Source organism: Chelon labrosus (assembly GCF_963514085.1).
Source record: "Chelon labrosus genome assembly, chromosome: 16".
In the NCBI taxonomy this organism is placed as follows: domain Eukaryota; kingdom Metazoa; phylum Chordata; class Actinopteri; order Mugiliformes; family Mugilidae; genus Chelon; species Chelon labrosus.
The window spans coordinates 6,762,453-6,785,072 of NC_140349.1; the positions used below are offsets into that span (position 1 = coordinate 6,762,453).

General features: G+C 43.5%; 1 protein-coding gene across 2 annotated transcripts in view; it reads left to right on the forward strand.

Moving 5' to 3' along the window:
- myo1g (myosin IG) overlaps positions 1–19,244 on the forward strand; it is a 54,610-nt gene extending 35,366 nt beyond the window's left edge. For both annotated transcript variants that reach the window (XM_084562821.1, XM_084562820.1), the window contains 2 exons: positions 501–658; positions 18,357–19,244. In XM_084562821.1, the coding sequence (XP_084418947.1) occupies positions 501–658; positions 18,357–18,519 (321 nt within the window). In that variant the 3' untranslated portion in view covers positions 18,520–19,244. The remainder of the gene's footprint in view (positions 1–500; positions 659–18,356) is intronic.
- The last annotated feature ends 3,376 nt before the right edge of the window (positions 19,245–22,620 follow it).

Genomic DNA, 22,620 nt, shown 5'->3' on the forward strand with positions numbered 1-22,620 from the left:
CCTTTCTAAAACACACCTCATTTTCTCTGTGTCTCTCTCTGCATATCTCCGATACTGTACCTACTGTTTTTCACTCCATCTTTCTTTTCCTCATCCGACTGCCACCACCTTTCTCTGGCTCACGTTCCTTAAGTAAGTCTGTACATTATTGCATTTGGGTCACGGCTCATGACTTTCCCCTCACTGCACCTCCACACGTGCACCGCCTGCAGAGCTTCTCCCAGCCTACATATTCTGAGCAGAAATAATCCTGCCCGCTTCATTCGTGGCGTGCTTTTTGAGCCAGGATATACCGTGCTGTAATGTATTAAAGTCACAGGTATTATACGTTGACAAGATAATCCCCGACACTTTCATTCAAATGAATTTCCAGAATGAGAATCTGTGTCACTGAGCGTCACAGCTCTCGCTATTACGGGAGAAGAATTCAGGTCTTTCACGAAAACTAAAAGTAACATTAAAGCGGCATTAATAAAATACTCTTTTCTCTCTCTCCACAGTTTACAGGACTGAGCGTGACCACAGGGGTCGACCAGATGGTGGCGCTGCACACGACCTCTCAGGATGACGTCCTGCTGTGTCTGCAGCGAGGCGAGCTGTGCCCCAACCAGGACCGAGTGGGTGAAATGGTGGGATCGTTGGTGGACTACTTCACACGGTCAGTTTCACAACTCTTTATCAAACTAAAGAAACCATCAAACTGTCACACTCATCTATCTCTGGGTGAAAACGGTCGTGTGGCTTGGAGATGCTACCAAAACACAGAAATAATTTTTTGGTGTATTTTAAAGGGGAACTACTGTTTTTTACAACCTGGACCTTATTTCTGGCATAAAATACGATCGTTTACTCACCCATATAACTTTGGTGTAATTTGTAGTCCTTCGGGAGATATTTAGATCTGCGTATAACCATACAGTGGGAGTGACTGGGGCTATGGTTCATCCACAACGTCAGAATCGGAAAAATATTCAGCCATGTTGCAAGAAACTAGCAGTAGCAAATTACAGGTAAACAAGCCGACCACTGCGGGTGCGCGCGGCGCTCAGAGATGACATCATCCAGGTCAGAAGTCATCATCCGGGGTCTGTAGGTCAATCTACAGACCCTGGATGATGATAACAGGTAACTCCGGACTCAACGGGGAATAGCACTAGCGTATCATAACAAAATATTGGTGAAATGAATGAGTTTCGTGGCAGATAATGCATTATTTAGAGGCTGCGTTTCGGTGCCCCAGTCACTCCCACTATATGGATATACGCTGATCTAAATATCTCCTGAACGAGTACAAATTACACCAAAGTTATATGGGTGAGTAAACGATCGTATTTTATGCTAGAAATAAGGTCCAGGTTGTAAAAAACAGTAGTTCCCCTTTAAGTTCGCTTTTAAAACCAGAAACAAAAACTGGAAAAACAACTTTCTTTTATTCTATAGTCTAAAACAAAAATACTCTATTCTATTATTATCTTATATACTTATTTTATGACGTCTGTTTTCTCTACTTAGCTCTTTTTCTGTTTTCTATAACAGTCACTCCATCACTTCCTGTCTGTCTCCTCTGTCTCCTCTGCTTCCTAAGCATAAAAATCCCCCAAAAAACTATTTAAAAAAGAAAAGTTGGTGAATTAAACTGCGGCCTAGTTGTTATCTATCCCTGAAGCTCAACCACAAACACAACTGCACATTTTTTTTGCACAAATCTTAATTAAAACTCATCTAAACCTTTAAATAAATGTTGTTTAATCAGTTTTTAGAAACATCACAGTAAAAGTAACAGTGCATTTAAGGACTGATGAGCTTTTAAGCCACGTGAAAGCAGGATACAACACTGTCTTGCCATGCATGCACTTTTATTACAATTTATAGAGCACTGAACTCCCCTTTAACTCTTTCTGCACAGGAGCGCCCTGCCCCAGCATGCACTGCAGCTTCTGTTGCAATCAAACGCCTCATCTCTCATTTTTATTTCTGACTAAACATATGTAATAAGTTCAGTTTTGTCGATCTTTTGCTGTCTGCGGTAATTTACTATGGGTAAAGGGTTAAAGAAGATAAAGAATTGCTTGAAAAGATCCTTTTGAAAGATTTGTGATCTCTTGAGACGATTTACCGATTGACAGACAATCAGATTCCTTTAGAAATCATTCATTGACGAGGTCACAAGCCCAAAAGTTTGCTATCAAAGGAAAGTCGTGGATCTCCCAAAATACAGTTTGCTTCATCAGCTGCTATTAATTATTCAGCATCTCGATATCTATTTGATTTCACTCCTTTCAAATCTCTCAGCAGAGTGAGAAACTAATTAGTGAGATCAGCTGTTCCAGTGAAAAGCTGCAGCCTTTCAGGTCTCAGTGTCACATGAATAAACAACACAGCATTAGACTCACTGTTGATCACTGCAGCCAGAGACCTCGGCTAAAAACGAAGTCTATTAACGCGGCGCAACAATTGCGTAAATGATATTCTTGGCATTTATCACTGTCATAGTTGCCGCCGTCTGTGCCCCGCTCTGAATAACTGCCGTGAAATGAATCAGTCCCGCTGACATTTATCACATTTATCACTCGCATCCTGATTTGTCATCGCTGTTCATGAACCTGATTCACATCCGCCCACGTCGCTCTCTGGCTGACTCGGCTTGAATGGCACAACCCGCATGTTTTCACACGCGGCAGACTGTTTTGGTTGTGTTGGTGGGTGTGAGCGTGTGTAGAGGAAGAGTGGGTGTGTTGTCGTAGGAACTGCCACCCGGTCTGTAGTGACTGGTGTGAAGTATTAATCCTCCACATTCTGCCAGGTCCTCATTGAGAGCTGTGAATAATACAAACAGATAGTGGAGATTTCCTCACTTCATTGAGCTTAAATAATTGATCAGGCAGGATACAGATAGACTTTTTACACAGCAAACACCATTAATGTCCTGCAGATCAGTTGGTCTACGCTTTATTTAATCTAGATGATCATAAATACACCAAATATTTGTTTATTTGAATGCTCAGATGAGATGAAGATGCAAAATTAGAAGAACCTCCTGTGTGCCTTCATCGTTTTGTTTTCTCACCTGTTTCTCTGTTCTGCTGGGAAACTTTTGGACCGGGCTTTCATTCGTGTGGATGTTACTTAGACATGTAGCACCCACCTAGACCAGACCAGACACCCCCCATCCCATAGCAATGACACCATCCCCAGCAGGATGCAGCCTGACACAGACACACACATACAAAAACGCTTTAGGAACAACTACAAGGTATTGACCTGACCTCCAAATTCACTAGATCCCAAGCTGATCATGTGTTTGAGGGATGATCCACAGAGGCCCCTCCCCTCAAAGCCCCCCGCCCCCCAAACAACATCCTGTTGCCAGACACCACAGGACACCCTCAGAAGGCCCATGTCAATTCTCTGATGAGTCACAACTGTTTTGGATGCACAAGGGAGATCTACACAATATTAGGAAGGTGGTCATAATGTTATGCCTGATCGGCGTATAATTGGATTCTGGTTTGTACGTCAGCATGGACTGAAAATTCACTTTTTTTTAAAATCTTAATATTGTCCGAATTTTGAAGATAAACTGATATTTTGACGATTTGCTCATGCGGGAGGGTAACCATGGTAACAGCTTTTAATCTAGATGGAAATAAATGGCGTAAACTAACCCTGACCCTATTTCCTTCTTCGGTTCCCGGTAGAGCAAACAGGTCATGTGCTCCAGTGATTTTTCCCCATTTAGCCTGAATTCTTTCTGCTGATTACAGCTGGTCTCAGTCAAACATGCGTGTTGCCGTCAGCACGTGTACGAATTAACTCAGCCTCTGTGTGAAAAAAAAAAATAGGACAAACACACAGAAGTCATCAGATACACAGTTTTCATGCTTAAATTATTGATATTTGTGTCAATTTGATCAATAATTTGGCATAATTAAGAAACACTATAGTATATTTTTTACATATTTTTAGTAATTTAGTGTTTGTAAAGGGTTTAGTACTTGTTATAGCAGTACAGATAGACAACTTCTGTAGTAATAGTTGTGAAACTGCACAGAAACGTAAAGCAAAACAATATTTAGTGTCTTTACTTGTTGAGAAACTACAATAAAATGTCGATATTCTTATGTTTTCTAGATAAACTGATTAATTTAGATGCCTTAGAGGCTATTAATAGTATTCGCTGGAGTTGTAATGCGTTAAAAACTGAACAAAAAGCTCCATTCATAGCCGACAACCACTTTATGTGATTTCTAAAAATGTAGAGCGGATGAAATATCGACTGGAGCTGTCAGTTGACTTACATCAGTTTATGTACAGTCTCTTATTCTGTGTTTGCTCTGAGCAGACGGCCTCCCTGCTTTCATAGTCTGTCCGTCTGTCTGTTTGCGTGTATGTTCAGCTTGTTGATCCCTGGTGAGGCTTCGGTGGGTTTTATGAGTCAGACTTTTGGTCTAGGTTTTGGGGGGTATTTTTTTGGGAGAGCCGGGGGGGGGGGGGGGGGGGGGGGGGGGTCGATGCAGCAGCAGCTGTGTGGCTCTGGTCGGGGTGCGGCAGGCGTCTCTCAGAGGAGAGTCGGTTTCAGCTCTCCGCCTGTTATTGTGCCACCATCTGCGATGAATGGAAGGGGTCGCGACCTCAGCTAGGCTACTCATCAAAAGGAGACTCATGGGTGAGGCGTGCAAGTGTGTGAGCATGTGCGAGGAGAAGGGAGGGGGAGAAGAAGGATGACAACACACTCCTCTTGTGCTTCCTTCTGTCAGAAAACAAGACGCCAGAGTCTGAGAGTCACGCGCACGTCATTTTTATTTTTCTGCGAGGTCGGCAACATGGTCAGGGCAGGAAACGAGTCAGTCCTCCTCCTCAGACGCGAGACAGTCGATATGTTTACATTCGGTGACACTGAATGTAGAAATCTGGGTCAGAAAAAGGCAGCGTTCGCGGCGCAAGGTAGAAAACCTGACTTCAAAGCTGCTCTGCGTCGTCGGGGAGGGAGGGCGGGCGACGACGAAGATGAGCCGCCTGGTTTTACTGTCATGTCACATCCCGTCTCCCGCTCCCTCGGCGTTCCTCCTCCCCTCTCATCCGTCACTCTTTCCTGTACATCATCCGATCCTCTCATCCCGGCCTCAGTCTTTCACTGCTTTCTCTTCCTGTCACCTGGGTCGGAGCTGTCAGCATCAATGAACTGTGTGTGTGTGTGTGTGTGTGTGTGTGTGTGTGTGTTGGTATGTAAGTGTGTTTACTGAGAAAGAAGTGGTGTGTGTGTGTGTGTGTGTGTGTGTGTGTGTGTGTGTGTTTTTAGGGGGGTGGACCATCTGCTGGGACAGCTGGGGGGGGTGAGCAGACTAAAGGCAGGATTTAGGGTATGATCTGCCCCTTCCTTAAAAGATTGAGGAGGATTCTTTACTTAACGGCCAATTTGGGTAATTCTGTTATTGTACCGATCAACACCAGAGACTCTCTTCATTAGTTTCTACACCAGATATGAGGCTTTGCAGCTTTTAAAGACGCAAATTTAATTGATATTTTACTTTTTTGCTCCAAATTTAGTTTGTGGCGACCAGTTTTGATCAGATTTGCAGTTTTTGTGTCCACATTTTTTTATATTTATGTCAGTTTTATCCACAAAACAGTAAAGGCTGAGGTACTGGAAAATCTTCTACGCCACTTTGGTGTGTTTACACCTTAAAATCACTCTTAGACTTGATGTCAGATGCTCAGATGGCGTCTTAATCGTCTGTAGTCACCTTCATTTTTTTAATCTTTTCAATAAACAATCAATAATCTGTCACATAATAATTATTGGTATGAATAAGAACCATTATTTTTCAAATGAAAGACTCAAAAACCTGGAGTTTAATGTTCGTCAAGGGTTTAGTAATTATTGTAGCAATACAGATAGTCAACAAGTAATACATACGCAAACTGTACAGTCAGAAATATAAAGAAAAACAATATTTAGATTAGATTAGATTAGATACTTTATTTATCCCGTGGGAAATTCGGTGTCCAGTAGCTTCATCACATAGAAACCGATATAAAGATATTTAAGTTATGCTGTGTTTAAAAATATACAGTACTGGCAGCACTGACCACAGTCCAGTTGGTTCCTCACAGCGAGGCGTTGTAGAGTCTTATGTCCTGAGGGACAAACGACCTCCTCAGCCTGTCCGTGGAGCAGGACAGAGACAGCAGCCAGTTGTGATCAGATTCACACTTTTTTTTTTTTGCCCCAACATTTTATATTTATGTCAGTTTTATTCACGGTTTGTCACAAAACAGTAAAGGCTGACACACTGGAAGATCTTTGATGTCAGTTTCTTGTGTTCACACCTTAAAATCTGAGTCGTCTGTAGTCACCTTCATGTTTTTATCTTTTCCGTTCTCATTTTTGTTCTGGCTCTTATTTGTTTTCCTCTGCTCCGTCTCTTTTCCCTCCCCAGACTCTCCTCCTCTTCTTCTTCTTCTTCTTCTTCTTCTTCTTCTTCTTCTCCAGTGCTTTCTCCCCACTCTCTCATCTACATCAGCAATTTCGTTTATGAATATGGAAAGACCTGGAACGGTGTTGCATTAATAGCAGTCTTCTGGGTCACCCCCTCCCTTTTCGAGCGTCCCAGGAAAACGAAGAGACAAGTATGCAATTTCATTAACCCAGGCACTTGTGATGCAGCTTTCATAATCAAAGAGCAGACGCTGACCTGCTACCGACTTGTTGACTTTCTTGTTTGACCTCGTTGGACGTTGACACGGCGAGGGGGGGCGAAACCAGACCTTTCATTTCTAATTTCACTTTTTAGGTCGTCAAAGGCGTCATCTGAAGCCTGAAATAGACTCGTCTGTTTCTCCCCCTTTTTTTTTTTTTAACTCCTCTCCCTCAGTGGCTGTCCTCGATGCGTTCATCTCACAGTCGGTCCTGCCGGCTGGAGCAACAGGAGCAGCAGCTTGTGCTCCTCTCCCCGGTCAGCTCGTCCCCTCTGCTCCCCCCCTACTTTTTTGCATCTTTGGTCTGGTTCTAGTTTTTTGGCTTTCTTCGCCACTCTGATCAAACGGGGGGTAACCATGGCAACGGCTTGTCTCCCAGGTACGCTAACGTTGACCCATTTCCTCTACGGTTCCCATAGAGCGCGCAGGTCATGTGCTTCAGTAATTTCCCAGCCATTTAGCCTGAATCTCACAGTCAGACGTGTCGCCGTCAATTTAATCATATAGGACAGACTGGAAAAAACAAAAAAACAGCTGGCAGAAAGTCAGTGTGTGTTTCTGTGCGTCACTTGACTCGTTTAACACGTTAGATTCGCAGTTTTTATGCCTAAACTTTTTATATTTCTATCAGTTTGATCAGAAATATGTCACATACTTAATAATAATCAGTATAGCGCGTATTCTGCCATATATTTGTTCAGCTCAGCAAAAATAAAATATAATGCCAAACCATTTGTTGTGTCTCTATTAGTAGAGGAATGTGGGATTAAAGGAGCTCGTCCTTCACATGTGAATACAGCATCCTCCATTCAAGCCAGAAATTTTTGGGGTCATTCGTGATTAAATTAACTCTGGGTCAGAATTTTTAGACGCACCACGCGGACCATTAAAATAAACACTGTAGAAAGAAAGTGTTCTAGTTGTGATTTCTGGCCAGCTGGATTTTAAAACTTTGCGGCTCTGATGGTGTGATAAATCTTCATAGGGAATGGGATCTCAATAAACAGAATGTAAGGGACATGAATTTAATAAAAACATTCAGCAATACTACAAGAGGAGACTTGTGTTGCATCGTTGACTGAGCAGCTAATGTTTGTCGACTAAAGCTGGAGTTCCTCAAATGATCACTTGAGTACGGTGGCCCTGAAGGTCAAAACACAACGACATTTCAGATTACAGAAAATGTAGGGACAACACCTTTTTGTTCCTGATTGGACAGAACCCGACAGTGTAACGCCATTTCCTGTTTCTACACCGTTGTGTCCGTGCACGAGCTTTAAACCGCGTTGGAAAGAATGGCATTAAAAGAGGAACATTTTGAAGGAGGACATACATATAATGTCATTCTTGATATGCTTTTAACCCATCATGACATTAACATGTCCCTCGGAACCCTGAAAGCACGGTTGAAGGAGTTAGGACTGAGGAGACGTCCTCATCGTGCGTCCCCTCGGCCTCTTTAAATAATGCCAACGTCTTTCCGCAAGACGTGCAAAAATTTGACGACGACTCGTACTTGTTTCCACAATGTGGACAGTACATGTTGTCTGCTTTCCAACCACACCAGCTTATATTTTAGCACGGGTTATGTCCAGTCAGAAACAAGAAGTGTTGTCCCTACCCTCTCCGTAATCTGAAATGTCATTGTGTTTTGACCTTCAGGGCCACCGTACTTGTCCAAGGCTCCAAATACGTGTCAATCCCAAAAGATATCAAACTTTGCTGCAGAAAAATAAACATGTTCACCGCCTACCGAGGCCAGACTCAACTCTTATCAGACTATGATTCTCGTAACGCGCCATTTGGACCAATCAGAGCCATTTTGTTGTGAACAAATTCAACTCCACGGTGCTAACTTGACTTGTCGCTGTTACTCACACAGTTACACACAGTTTGATGTTTGCCCGGCACATCCTTGCTGGAGCCATGCCACTTCTATGTTTTTGATATTGTACTATAATATCTGCACTTTAATCATCTAGACCTTTAAAAAAAAAAAACTTAAAGGCCTCTTCCTGAAATAAGAAAAGATACCGAAATCTGCAAAAACTATAACTCAAACTTTCCTCCACAACCTGCTTGATCTAAATTTGCTTTTTAAAAAAACAGCATCACGGAAATCCACCTGTTTTTATTTACGTCTTTCTCTGAGCGTGCTTTAAATTACAGGAGGACCACTGAGATATCTACAGAGAGAACATTTGGTAATTAGGGCTGCAAAACTGAATCAGCACACCTTCCTCAGAGGAATTATTCCTATTCAGATGAGAAACACAAATGAAGTGAAAATCCTTCAGTAGGCAACTAAAAGTTTATTTATAAAATTAGACGCTTGTGCAGTATATCTGCAGTTAACACGAGCCGCACTGTCTCAAACCAGTGTCGCAGAATTTTATTTTAAATCTTATGTTGTTTCTACTCCTGAATTTCAAAGCAGGTGTGAATGATGAAGGAGATATGATGGTAGAGATTGGACAGTTTAACTGGGGATGTCCCGATCTGTGTCGAGGGTCGATCCAGGCATTTTTTTAAATGTCTAGCGTCCAATCTGATGAAAATCCCAGAAGAAGAAGAAGAAGAGGAACGTGCTCTGCTGTGTGAAATTACTTTACTCCACCTGCAAAAAAAATCACAGAGCAGAATACGCTGAGTCCGCTCAGATAAAGCCTCCACCGAAAAAACAACAAATACTGAATGCTACGTTCATAAGAAGAGAGAAGTTTCTTGGAGACAACATCAAGCAGAAAAATATTCTAGAGAGGGTTAGGGAGTTCATGGCGTTGGATGAGCAGAACATTTCTGGAGCCGAGGTACGACCTACCCTCTCCTCACTACATTAACTATGACAGAAATATTTATTGGACTTGATGCAGTCGAATCTAGGAGTATGCAAAGAAGATAAGAAAAGTCTGTATGAATCTGCAGGGGAGTTAACTTTGTTCATTTAAAATCAGATCAGGACTCAATATTTAAGGTCAATGATCAGAGAGACAGTGAATACTACATCAGAGCTTCAAAGAGGTCGACCATGAAGGAGCTGGTTTATAAAATCGTACCGACCGTGGCTCCCAATCGGTTGATTAATCTGTGGGACTTTCCGTCGGAGCGTCTCAAAGCCTCCCGGGCGCCCTCCGAGAGTCGGCCGCTTGACCTTGAGACCGCATCAAAAAGCCTCTTTGTGGATTCAAACGACATACGTGCTGCCTTCAGATCGACCTCAGAGCTCAACAAATGGATTCATCCGCAGCGTCGACTACTACACAACAACACACCAGTGCGAAAATAGTTTCCCTGTCAACAATTGTGCACATGTTTGGTTGTTTTTAATGTCCTGCGGCTCAGCTGAAGATGTTTGGACCGACATGACGAGTTCATCGCCCTGAGGCGGCGCGAATGTTCCTGCTGCATAAAAAGCCCCTGATAACCGTCCACTCTTCCTTCCTTATTGATAATCAATTTGATGAGACGCCCTCGCTGACTCTCTGCTAAGCTGATTTGCTCTTATCTCAGAAACACGTCGGTGGTCTTGAAAATTAATCTGGACCACGGAAATTGTTGGAGCTATTTAAGTGAATCACACTTGATGATTCAGGCCGTGTCCAAGGCTTTGCATGCTAAACCACATTTTCTCCACTTATAGAAATGGCTCCGTGTGCATTAACTGTTGCTGTTGTAACTGTATGACTCATGGTTTTTTCTCAGAAAGCCCCCTGATGAGACTCGGGGCGCAGGGTGCAGCTTGCTGCGATAGACCCGCTGTTACAGATGACGCTGATGGTAATAATAATGGACGAGGCTGGCGATGATCAACGCTGTGACGCCGAAGCAAAACCCTGCAGGAGGGTCTGCCCCCCTGCCCGCCCAGTTACCTCACACCCGAGGATTCGAGTGGCTGCGGCCCGCCTCGCTGTGGGGGCTGCAGATGCTGCCGTTGCCCCAGCGATGGTTGCCAGGCAGCTGGGGAAGTGTTAATTAAGATGGCAGGGGGAAAAACTGCAGGCTGTGTGTTGACGGAGGGGTGTCAAGTCGGATGAAGCAGGTGGGTGGGATCGGAGCAATCAGGGGCTCTGTTGCCGAACCCGCATCTGAGGTTCATCTGACAAACAGTCCAACAAACTTCAAGCTGAGGCAACATGTGGATTCTGCAACTCCGCCGCTTCGTCACGTGTCCGCCACTCTCCCTCCGGTTTGGGTTTGGCTCAGAGATCCTGACCCGGCTCAGATTTGGGTCCTCTCTGTCGGCCTTTGGACACTTGAGCAGTTTGATCGCCTCCTGAGACCCAATTATACCCGAACCCGGTGACACTGACGGACGCAGAGAAGGAAGGAGGGCAGATGACAGGAAAGAGGCAGGAGTGGGAGGTGCAGAAGAATCATGGAGAAGGAGAAACCTTTCTGACCTTTCTTTCTGCGCAAAACCCCTGACGTCAGGTTTTGAAATTGCTTTTGTTTCTCATTAACAGTGTCTGAGGGAAGGTGCTGTTTCAAGGCATGAGGCGCAAAACATTTGCTTTGCTGGTTTCTGTCTGTTCCTTCAAGCACTCAAAGTCTTTTCTGCATTGTTTGTGTGTGTGTGTGTGTGTGTGTGGTGGAAATAGAAAGTGAGTTATCACTACATGAGGGAGTTTGTGTGTTTTGACAGTCTGATCTGGTCCGTCTGTGGTTTGTGGGATCATTAGGAGCAGACGTCATCTCTTCTGACAGCCCTCTGATACAAAGCGCTCTCCTCTGAGGATTAACAGCGACCTGCAGTCACTTTGATTTCACTGCTGTTGAGAAAAATCTTGCATTTTGTTCTTGCGTCTCTCCGTTTTTTTCCTGACTTGTTGTGTTAATTAATATTTGGAATGAACTGCACGGAAAAGAAAAGATGAAATCATCTCAGAGATCAAGCAGTTTTACCTGCGGGAGCATACGCTGACCCTAACGCCGTAGATGACGTGCACCTCCGCAGAAATGTGACTACCTAATGTGCATGTCTTTGGACGGTGGGAGAAAGCTGGAGAGTACCCACGCAGACACAGGGAGAACATGCAAACTCCACACAGAAAGGGCCCAGTTGGAATCGAACCCAGAACCTCAGTGCTAACCAGTACACCGCTGTGTTGCAGATTTTGTTTTGTTTTGTAAATGTGAAATATTCAATTCACTGAGGGAAATTCAGAGCAATGACCTGCAGCAGCGCAAAATAAAAAATAAAAAACAGTTTTTGCAGTAGAAACATCTTTTAACTGTGGTGCCATATTGTTCCTTACGAGCACCCCAGGCCTGATGTTGATCTGATTTTCCGAAATGGGACAAACAGCATCAGCGGCACGGTGCAGCATCAGTCTCACCGCATCATCTCACATACAGCCGCTCGGCTGCAAAATAAAATGGCCCATAATTCTCCGTAATGGAGGCACCAGAGGCACGGATTCACACGGGATTATCAGCACCCAGCCTCACAGAGGAGAGGACAGGGAGACATGTGAGAAAAGAGAGTGTTTGGAGGCAGAAAAAAAGGGGAGGATGAGATGGAGAGGAAAGCAGGGGTGATGGAGGGAGAGAGGGAGGGAGGGAGAGGGTCCAAGGCCGCCTCCTCCTCCTCCTCCTCCTCCTCCTCCTCCTCCTCCAGGAGCTGCTGCTGCTGCGCCCCAGTTCTGTCTGCAGCGTCGTCTCCATGAATTATTCGACTGCAGCTTGAGGACCGGTTGGCAGACAGCACACCGTGGACCATGTTTATACACCGAATCCCACCACGCTCAAAGAGACAACACACAGAGAAGCACACGCAACGTCCATGAAATGAAATCAGAAACGAAAGACAAGTGTGTGTGTGTGTCATTTACTTTACGACCCCCATGGAGCCCATTTTAAAATCACATTATACCCGGGGAGCAGTGATGCACAGCGGCACATCATCTCAATCTGCATGCACGCATAAATCACCCACCAGCCAGCCGTGCAAACAAATGATCATAACTGATGTAGATATCCACACCCAGTGGGCTACATGTAAATGTGATGGCTACCCTAAAATATTACTAAAACTATGAACGTCACACAAATATCTGTATTTTAGATACATGCAATTAGCAAATGTTTTCCTCACTAATGGTGCAGACTCTTATTTGACCGACCCGCAGCCCGTCCGTTGTTATTATTATTATTATTATTCAGATAGTGGATATAATGAGGCATTTAAATGGCCAACAAACAATTATACAACAAGCCACAACAACAGGTTTAGATATGGAGGTTTGCAGCACATTTAATAATTAGCTTCTGTATCTGCAGAGTTTAAAATGAGGTCGTGACCGGCAAGTGTCTTAAATTAATTTCTGTAAACGCTACGTCTGTGAACAGGTTGCTCATCTCACAAGAGGTGGGAACGACATCTGTAACCCTCCTCACGGTTTCCCGTCAGCGGTCCCTCTCGTAGCCCGAGCAAACTTCACAGCAACCACGAGTGTTAATTTATCTCTCAGACGTAGTCACTGAAAGTCAGTTTAGGTGAAGGGCCGCGTTTCTGGATCCTCTGTTTAATTTAATGTTTGAGTTTCAAGATGGACTTTTCTGTTACAACACAGACCTGAGGGAGCTGAAAGCTTTGGAGCGTTTTAGTCTTTGGACTCTTACAGTTAAAAAGACGCGCTCTTATTACTAAATAAGGAACATTTGTTGCTGCTGTTATTCCGGTTCTGGTCTTGATATCTGAATAAGGTTTTACACTTTTTGAATCATGAGGCCTTGTGGCTGAACACTGCCGTAACCGCTGCCGTACAAGAGTCAAACATTGGACAACAGAGGTTGAGAAATAAACTTTTTAGGTGCTCAGACTACAAGACGTCCTCAAGTCACTGCTCTAAACTCTCTCCGGTTCTTCATACCTACCTTCCTTGACTTCTGAAAGTTATACTCAAGCAATAATCTGGCTTTGTGGCAATATATTTAAGAAAACATCGACTTTTAAGGGTCACACCTACATTTTGTTCCCATTCACGGACTGATTGATACGGTATTGTTGCACCATTGCATTTAACCTTGGTTCAGGGCAATTGAGACAAAGTCATGACACGACCTCAACCCTAGGGTTAGGGTTAGGGTTAGGGTTTCAAACTGTTTTGTGAGCGGTCATAATTGGATTTCAGTAATTCAGAAAATAATCTTGTTGAAAACGGAGCATCAGCAGCAGCAACTGTGCTCAACATGCATATTAAAACATGTTTTATTATGTTGAGAAGGTGTGCTGCTGCTGCCAGACACTTCTACCAGGTGCGCATTTGACGGAACCGGTAAATCTCTTGGTTATACGGTAATCATAAGGTAGTCGTTTCGGCCTGTAGGGCTGTACGAATGAACCGCTCTGTGGAGGGATTGCAATCAAGCTAAGACCAACCTCTCTAACCGGGCTCAGCTGGGTTGGTTGCTGTGTTCAGACCTAGCGGGAAAGCGCTCGTGTTTTTTTCCGGTGTGAAAGCACCCATAGGTCCTTAAGAGGATGCATCTTTGAGAAAGAATTTGTCTAACATTAAGGTAGGGTCACTTTGGGTTTAGGCAGCTTGGACTATTGTAGTTGGTTATGGTCAGGGTGGGATGCAAACCAAAGTTTCCGGTGTCAAACACAGGAAGTTTGGTTGTATGCCTCAACCATCCACCCCAACCTCCTTCCTGAAGGGTTTGGCAGTAAGACAGTTGAAGATTGTTATTATGCGTTGCATCACAAGAGACAGCTGCGTCATTTCACATATCTGAATGATAGACTGTTGTTTTTCTAAATCCTAAATCTAAATCCTGACTCATAATCGCCTTTTTCCTTTAAGTCCAAGTTCTCAGAAGAACAGAAGCACTCACTTAAGCAGCAACATCCATATTTAGACGGCTGTATTTAACCACAGCCGTGGACAATCCCAGCCTCCGCACTCTTCATCTTTCCCCTTACAGCAGCAGCAGCAGGAAGCCTCTCATCGCTGCTACCACAGGCCTCCTCCCTCGGCCTATCATCCACCGTCCTCGGGCGCAGCCAGAGGCTTTTCTCGACACGCTCCGCTGGTGTCGGGTTTCTCTTGTGGTAGCTGGTGCGATGAGATCAGCATCGCGCACGAATCAAAACCCTCTGGAGGTCAGTGGGTTTCTGTGTCGGGTTTGTCGCTGCCCCAGTAGGACAGGACAGCTGGTCTAGGGGGGTTCAGAGAGTTGGTGGGGGTTGAGTTGGCTGAGCAAAAAAAAAAAGACTAGCAAAGCCACACCTGTCAGGGTGACTTAAAATGAACTTTGGAAACATGCAGCGGCTGAGTTCAGATTCTTTTAGCATTAAGAGAGCAAATAGTAGAGGAGTTTAAAGACTGAGACGTCTTAGCCCTCTAGAAAAAAACTGGTTATCAACCCTGAAGCTTCCTATGTAAAATCAGACTTCATGTTGGATGTTAAGTTTCTTTTATTGGTTGTATTTTTGGAAGTAGAAACATAGTGCAGTAGAAAGGACCAGAGAGTAGCCAATTTGATGGATTAGCTTGCCAAGCTAGCAGCCAGTAATGGATGAGATGAAATCAGAGTGTAGCCTCGGTTCATACCTGCTGGGTTCAGGTTAGTTTGGGTTAGTGAGGATATTAGTGACAGAGTTGTCTTAGTAATGCAACTAGCTAGTAGCCTAGCTAGGAGCTTTAAATGAGCTGGGCTAATTTAAAGCTAATTTAAAGCTAGAACATTGTTCTGGCTTAGCCTAGCTTAGCTCAAAGACAGGAATCAGACGTAGCTATCTTCAGTTAAAGCAGTAGTTCCCAAACTTTCTCTGCTGGGACTCCCCTTGGTACATGAGAAAATCTTGACGTTTCAGGCTCTGGCTGACTTGTGCATTGTATCTTGTATATGTCTCAAACACACAGAACATAAAAAATAAAGCTAATTCATGGATGGAGCTAGCTCTTCTTGTTATCACCACTCTCTATTTTAAAAGAAAATGTCATCTCCACTTCATCTGGGTTCCCCCGAGGCTCCAAATCTGCTATGAACATGGTGAATTTAGGGTTTGGATCCAAAGCTGTAGATGGAGTTTTGTGTTTGAGCAAACGTTTGCAGTTAATTGGTCGTCACCTTACAGCTGAGATTAGTTCAGCTTGGTACTTTGGTGACTTTACATTGTCAAAGGCTTTTCATTTCATTCCCTTCCTGTGGTTTCTCGTTTCCACATCCCAGCTGGTTTATCTTCGTCTGTGCACAACTCTTTCTGGTCCTGGCAGCTTAATGACATGAATGAGTTTCCTTCAAAATTATAAAGATGTTGGCCATTTCCTTTCTGTTAGCTGTTAGCTAATCTAAGATGATAAAGATGTAATTTCTGTCCTCAAACTCATAATCAGTTTCATGTATCTGCTCTGTTTCATGTTTGTTTTCAGCTCAAACAATAGAAACTAACTGTTGACTTCCAGCAATGCTGCTTTATCTCCATATAATTTACATATATTTTCACAGCATTGGCTTTAAAAGTCTATTAATACTCATCTACAATACATCTAACATGCATACAGTTCGTTTTTCCCTACTCAGATAAGTCTTATGCAAATGTCTCATTAACTCTGTGTTTCCACATTCATCATTGCACTCATTTACTAATGAACACTGTTTATTTAATGCAGGAGTTTTACCTCTGATGCACTCACCTGATAAACCGGACTCCAGGCACTGTTGCATAACAAATATTATATAATCTGATTACCTTGGGAAAGTGGTTAAATATGATTTCGGGCCATGTTTCTGAAGAGGATCAGTCAGTCTGGGGAGAATGGGACACTAACACTCTGTAGCGACACATCGGTGTGTTCTTGCCAAAGAAGGCACTCGGTTGCCAAGTTGGCTTATACGCACAAGCCGTCCCTGCTTATCAGTCCACATTAGCAACATTCAGAGGCGTCCACAAATAGCCGCTCTGCAAATATTGTTCTGCATCCGCTTTTTGAACTTGAGCTCAAAGTAGCTGCGTCCACTGAAAGAAAAACAATGTGAATGCACGAGTAAGAGAAATATTAATCACAAGCAGGAGTATCAGCCTTAAACTCGGACCTCCTCCCCCGGGCCTCAAGCTGTGACGTAGGTGGATGCGGTGTTAGGCTCTTTGTATGCTCGCTGCAGAGGCTGAGCCATGTGCCGGGGCCAGCTTGTGTTTGGAGGAGCAGCGGGGTCGACGCGGCCGGGCTGAGGCTGCAGGATCCCCCGAGGGGCCGAGAGGAAGTAGCGACTTCACAGTGGATCATCTTCAGCTGACTGTGCAGCAGCCGAGCAAGCAGAGGCACGCTGGCGTGGCCCCAGCTGTCAGCAAGAGCAAGAGCGGCTGGTCATCAGAGGGCAGAGCGAAGTGTGTTAGGGTGTTAGGTGGTAGAAAATAAGCTTAATCGTTTCGTCTTCATTCTGCTTTGGAGATGCGCAGTAAACAAAAAAGATCCGTACATGAGTTGTGAAAGCAGAATCAGCTTCTCATTGTGTAGAGGTGCATTCACAACACAGCTGTCCACTTCTGTGTGACCTGTTTTATGAAAGTTATGAAACTTGGGGTGAAGTTAGAGGTTCAGTGACTTGCTCCAGGACACCTCAACAGGAAGAGTTGCACATCAAACTACTTCTGCAACCATTGCCCTTTAAACGACTTTTCTATGTATTTACATCAACACTTCAGGTTGCAGAGCATACATCCTTCTATTGAGCTTTTGAGTCTACATGCGTGCAAAACCCGAAAGAGAACCTGCAAAGGTTCAGCTACAGAGGCTTTTAATAATAATTAATCATCAGCGCTGCCACATCACCACAATTTCGTCTGTGAACGTCCTCTCGAGCTGGCACGGCTTTTATGCCGAAAGTAGGAAGAGCGTCATAAAACTGCTGGCTGTGCTGCAGAGTTGGCTGAATGTTGGCGCGGCCCCAGGTCCATGTGATAAGCACAATATTCACAATATAAAGCACTTTTAAGAACAACAAACATCTTTAATATCTGTGTGACAACTTAGGTTTATATCTTTACATTTAATTTCCTATTTTTTGTATTTATTTATTACCTTAAACTGTCTGCTGCACTGTAAATGCAATACCACTGCGGGGTAAATAAAGGTTTATCTTATCTTTCCTTCTGTCTTATTTTAACACAGAAACAAAGGCAATGAAAAAAAAATACTGAATTAAAACGCAGTAAGAAGTCACAATAAAAATGAGTTTAGGGGCTGCAGCTGAGGAAGCACCATCTCCCCTTTGCTTCAGTCTTGTTCTTTGGACGGCCGGTAGACAGTGGTCAGCAGACCTGAGGGACCTTAACGGGACCTGTGGTTGCAGCAGATTAGAGTGACATGTGATTTATTGGCAAACACTTCTCAATCTTAAAATCAATCCTAAAACGTGCTGGTGAGCCAGGACGGACATGCGTTCTCGTTAAAACACGGGCTGCAAGAAAATGTGAAAGATTAATTGAAATGTTGCGCAGTTTGTTTCCCTGAGCACACAACAGCACTGTTTGCTGACTTTCTTTCCTCGAAGTGCTCGTTTAAAATGTTTTTAAGATGAACCAGCTCTCTCCGTGGGGTAGCTGCACATCTCACACTGAGATAATAGCAGCCTTTGCTGTCCGACAATAATTTGTTCTCAAAAGAACCTCACATTTACACTAATGAAAACGTCTGCTTTTTGTCTTCCAGTATTCGAAAGGTCCAGTTTCCCGTCAAGGTCTGCCGTTCATCTCTGCAGCTGCACATGCGAGGCAAGCCCAAGAGCGTCACCGTGGAAACCAAACCCGGCCAGACCAACGCAGACTTCAAGAAGAGTCGAGACGGCTTCATCCTGCTGGTCCCCGCTAACTAACCAACTAACTAATTAACTAAGCAACAGTCCGTCCATCCAAACTATTTCCAGCTTCCACCTCTGTGAATTGGACATCGGTATCTGAAGCGGCGTCTCGGTCGGCTTCATGTAAACGACACCAGGACTTTGTTTTGGAAAAGCAGCAACTTACGTGGACGGTTAAAAGGTTTTACACAAAGGTTTTAAAGTATTAACTCAGAGCAGAGTTGCTGGCAGAGTCTGCTTTCTTAATCCTGAGCTGCAGGGATTCAAAGTTCACCGGACAAAGACCAGAACTTTTTTGGAAGTTGAGACATTGGTGTACAGACTCAGGACAACAACCACAATACTCACATGTAACTTACTGTTGTAGCTTTTTCTATTATTTTTGCTTTTTTTGTTTTTTAAATAAAGTATTTGAAGAATTTTTACAGATGAGATTGAATAAATGCACTTTTTAATTACAGGAGAAAACATTCCAGATATTATTTGTACTCTCATGCAGTTTTCTACAGCATAGAACAGTTATTCATTGTCAGAAGTAGTTTTTTAAAAAGAAATACAAGAAACTGGAGAAAAATAAATTATTCGAGGTGAGCCTGTGAGTCTGTGTTAATTTCTCTCAAATGCTTTGCCACATGAAAGGACTGCAGACTGCACATGAGGTCAACATTATGCAGTGATTAAACTGAGAACTAAGATTTGGTTTTGGGGTTTTATAAAAGAAATAAGTCAAGAAAGAGACTTCACAGCATCTGTTTAAATGTTGGTGTTTGTAAGGCCCCTTCTCCACCCTGCAGGAAGGGAAACACTTAAAGACGATCAATCCAAACTACCCTCTGGACAGCAGCAATCAGAAACGCCATCCAGAGAAAACTCTGGACCCTGTGACGCAGGAGCCGCTTCCTCTCTCGTCCCTTTGGTGTTCTTTGCATCAGATCGGCCGTTCTGATAAACATACACAAACACTGCAGATGTAATTTTGAAGGATTTCTGAGAAATCAAGATCAAAACATCTTGTTTATTTACTGCGCTAGCCAGTAGCGCCGACTTAGTTTTGCTTGCTAACATTTTTGAGATTTCTGTCTTTGAGAGTTTCTGTCCAGGAGTTGATGCAAGAAATATCTTCACTTACAACCCTGCTTTCTTAGAGTTAAAGTTAACAAATGTTATCAAACCTAAAGGATGAGTCTGGTTTATTAACAAGACTCCAATCATAAATACACTGCCTGGCCAAAAAAAAAAAGTCACCACCTGGATTTAACTAAGCAAATAGGTAGGAGCCTCCTATTGGATAATTACTGCATGGGTGATTATCTTTCAGCTGGCAACAAGTTATTTAACCCCAACTGATGCAATGAGTAGCTTCTCATTTCTTAAACAACCATGTCTAAAGACACATCCTGTGGTCGTGGTAAAGATGTTAGTCTGTTTGAGAAGGGTCAAATCATTGGCATGGATCAAGCAGAGAAAACATCTAAGGAGATTGTAGAAACTACTAAAACTGGGTTAAGAACTGTCCAACGCATTATTAAAAACTGGAAGGATAGTGGAGAACCATCGTCTTTGGGGAAGAAATGTGGTCGGAAAATCACTTAAATGTTTGGTGAAATCAAAATGAAGAAAAACAACACTAGAACTCAGGCCTATCCCAGCTTTCATAGGGCAAGAGATGGGGTGCACTCAGGGCTAACACAGAGAGACAGACAACCATTCACCGATTTAGAATCACCAATGAACCTAATGAGCATATCTTCGGACGGTGGGAGGAAGCTGGAGTACCTGGAGAGAACCCACGCAGACAGAGAGAACACACCAAAGGCCCCAGATGGCCGATCAACCATCTTGTTGTGAGTCATCAGTGCTAACCACCACGCCACTGTGCCGCCCAAAAATAGACCAAAGAGTATAAAAGTTTGTAAAAGATTAAATTATGTTCCCTGTTTTAGTTTGCAAAGTTAGCACAGCAGGAAATGCTTCAGTTCATAGAAACGGGTAAATACATTGAGCTTGCAGTCTTGCACGTTAGCTAAACAGTGCAGCATTTAGCATCATCCCCTAAATGTGGCCACTATTCACATCAGCTCACCGAGCTTGGACCGTCGTCTTTTGCCTTTACATTTCTCCATTATTCTCATTGCAGTAGCTCAGGTGCTGCAGGCTAGAGGCTATGTTAGATGCTAAAAAAGCCAAAACCGAAACAGTCACAGCTTCATGTGTGCTATGCTAATAGCTGCTAATAGCCTCTAGCCTGCAGCATCTTCAGATTCTGCTCTGGAGACACCAAAGGTTTTATACTTCACTTTTTATCCAAAAAAAAAACGTCCTCAACAAAACGTCCTCTGCTACTCGTGGGTGAAGCTTTAAATGCTCAGACTCTTCGTACCTCGGTCCAGTCTGAGAGCTTAGTTGTGTCATCTGCTGCCAGTTTACATCCCGTCTCTCCCCACAGTGTCCTGGCCTCGCTGTGACTTCTACTCTTTGACACAGTCCCTGCTGTGATCCCCCCCAAATCTCAATTGCTCCATAAAACCCTGAGTGAGTGTGTGTGTGTGTGTGGGTGTGTGTGTGTGTGTGTGTGTGTGTGTATTTGATGAGTGGGATTTGCATAATGTGGAAACAGAACGTACTGTATGGCAGCTGCACAGTTTACACCGCACTCAGCAGAAATCTGTGAAATCCCTCCATGGGTGGGTGTTTATGTGGAGGACGCTGACCCCCATGAGAGTCTATTAACACCTGATTGATACCATTTAAACACCCACCTCCTTTACAACGTCAGTCTAAAGCTTGGTTTATACTCTTGTAACCGGTCTAGGCTGAAGGGGGGCTACCCTTTTCACACTACATTAACTGCGACAGCGATGTTTATTGGACTTACAGTCGCACGGTGCACATGTGAATACAAGCAAGATAAGAAAAGCCTTTATGAATCTACAGGAAAGCTAATTTTGTTTATTTAAGCTCAGATTGGGACTCAGATCGACCGACACGACGAGTATTAAAAGATCGAGATCGGATCAGGAGGCAAAAAATACTTGATTGGGACGTCCCTAATTCCCCACGTGTGTCAGCGATCACATGAGATCTGTATCTCCAAAAACCAAAACTCAAGCGAAGACACCTGTTTTGCGCTGCTAATACATCCTGAAGCTAACTTTAACATGGATATTGCCGTGACAGGACGGTGAATGTGACCAAACCGTGAGTTCGGGGAGGCTGATGCAAACACAGCTTCTTTCTGTCCCTTTGAAGCAGCGGCGGGACAATGGAGTCGTCTCGACGTCCCCTTTCAGGCAAATTCCCACCTTCGTCCTAATGACCGTCACATGACTGCAACGTGACCTTAATGACAACATGTCAACGACACAGAGGAAGTTTAAAAGGGCCTCGTTCTCATTGGAGACATTTAGTATATCCTGTATATGTGTTTGTTCTGTTAAATAAAACATCAAATACAGTTGATTTTGGACTAAAAATCAGTTCCTACACACAAAGATACCTTTTTTATATTATACTTAAGCTCTTTTTAAGTGAACTGTGACATTTCCTCCTTCCTTTTTATCAGATCAGTGTGAAACTTTAACGCTAGTGTGAACTTAGAGGTTAACCAGACATACAGTACCTTTACTGTTTGGTGCTTAAAGACATTTTAAAGTGAAAAAGGCGTTCTTTAAGCGGCAACGAACACGCCACTGCACAAATTAAGGCTCAAACTGGGCACATAAAGGTGAGATTTAATCTTTATTTGTTGGTTTTGTATATTTCTAACCACCAGTTTATAGTTTCATTTTGTTGAACCTGAAAACCATTAGCTGTTTGCTGAATTAGCTATAAGCTGCTCAAGTTTGAAGTGCATTCATAGATGATTACCGGAAGCTGTGATCCTGGAGACAACTTTTTTTTTTTTTTTTTTATTCTCAGGCAGATTCTAAACTGTCTTTCCAGAGGACACACTTGTTGTTTACATCCCGGCGCCCTGTTTTGTCTCGGACTAATCCTGTTGGCACTTTCGGACTTCTCAAAACCAAGATAAGAGCGTTAACCAAGAATCGAGGGTATAAATAGATACTCCAAACACCTGATTGTAACCAGGATAGCAGCGAGTGTTTGTGGTTTCTA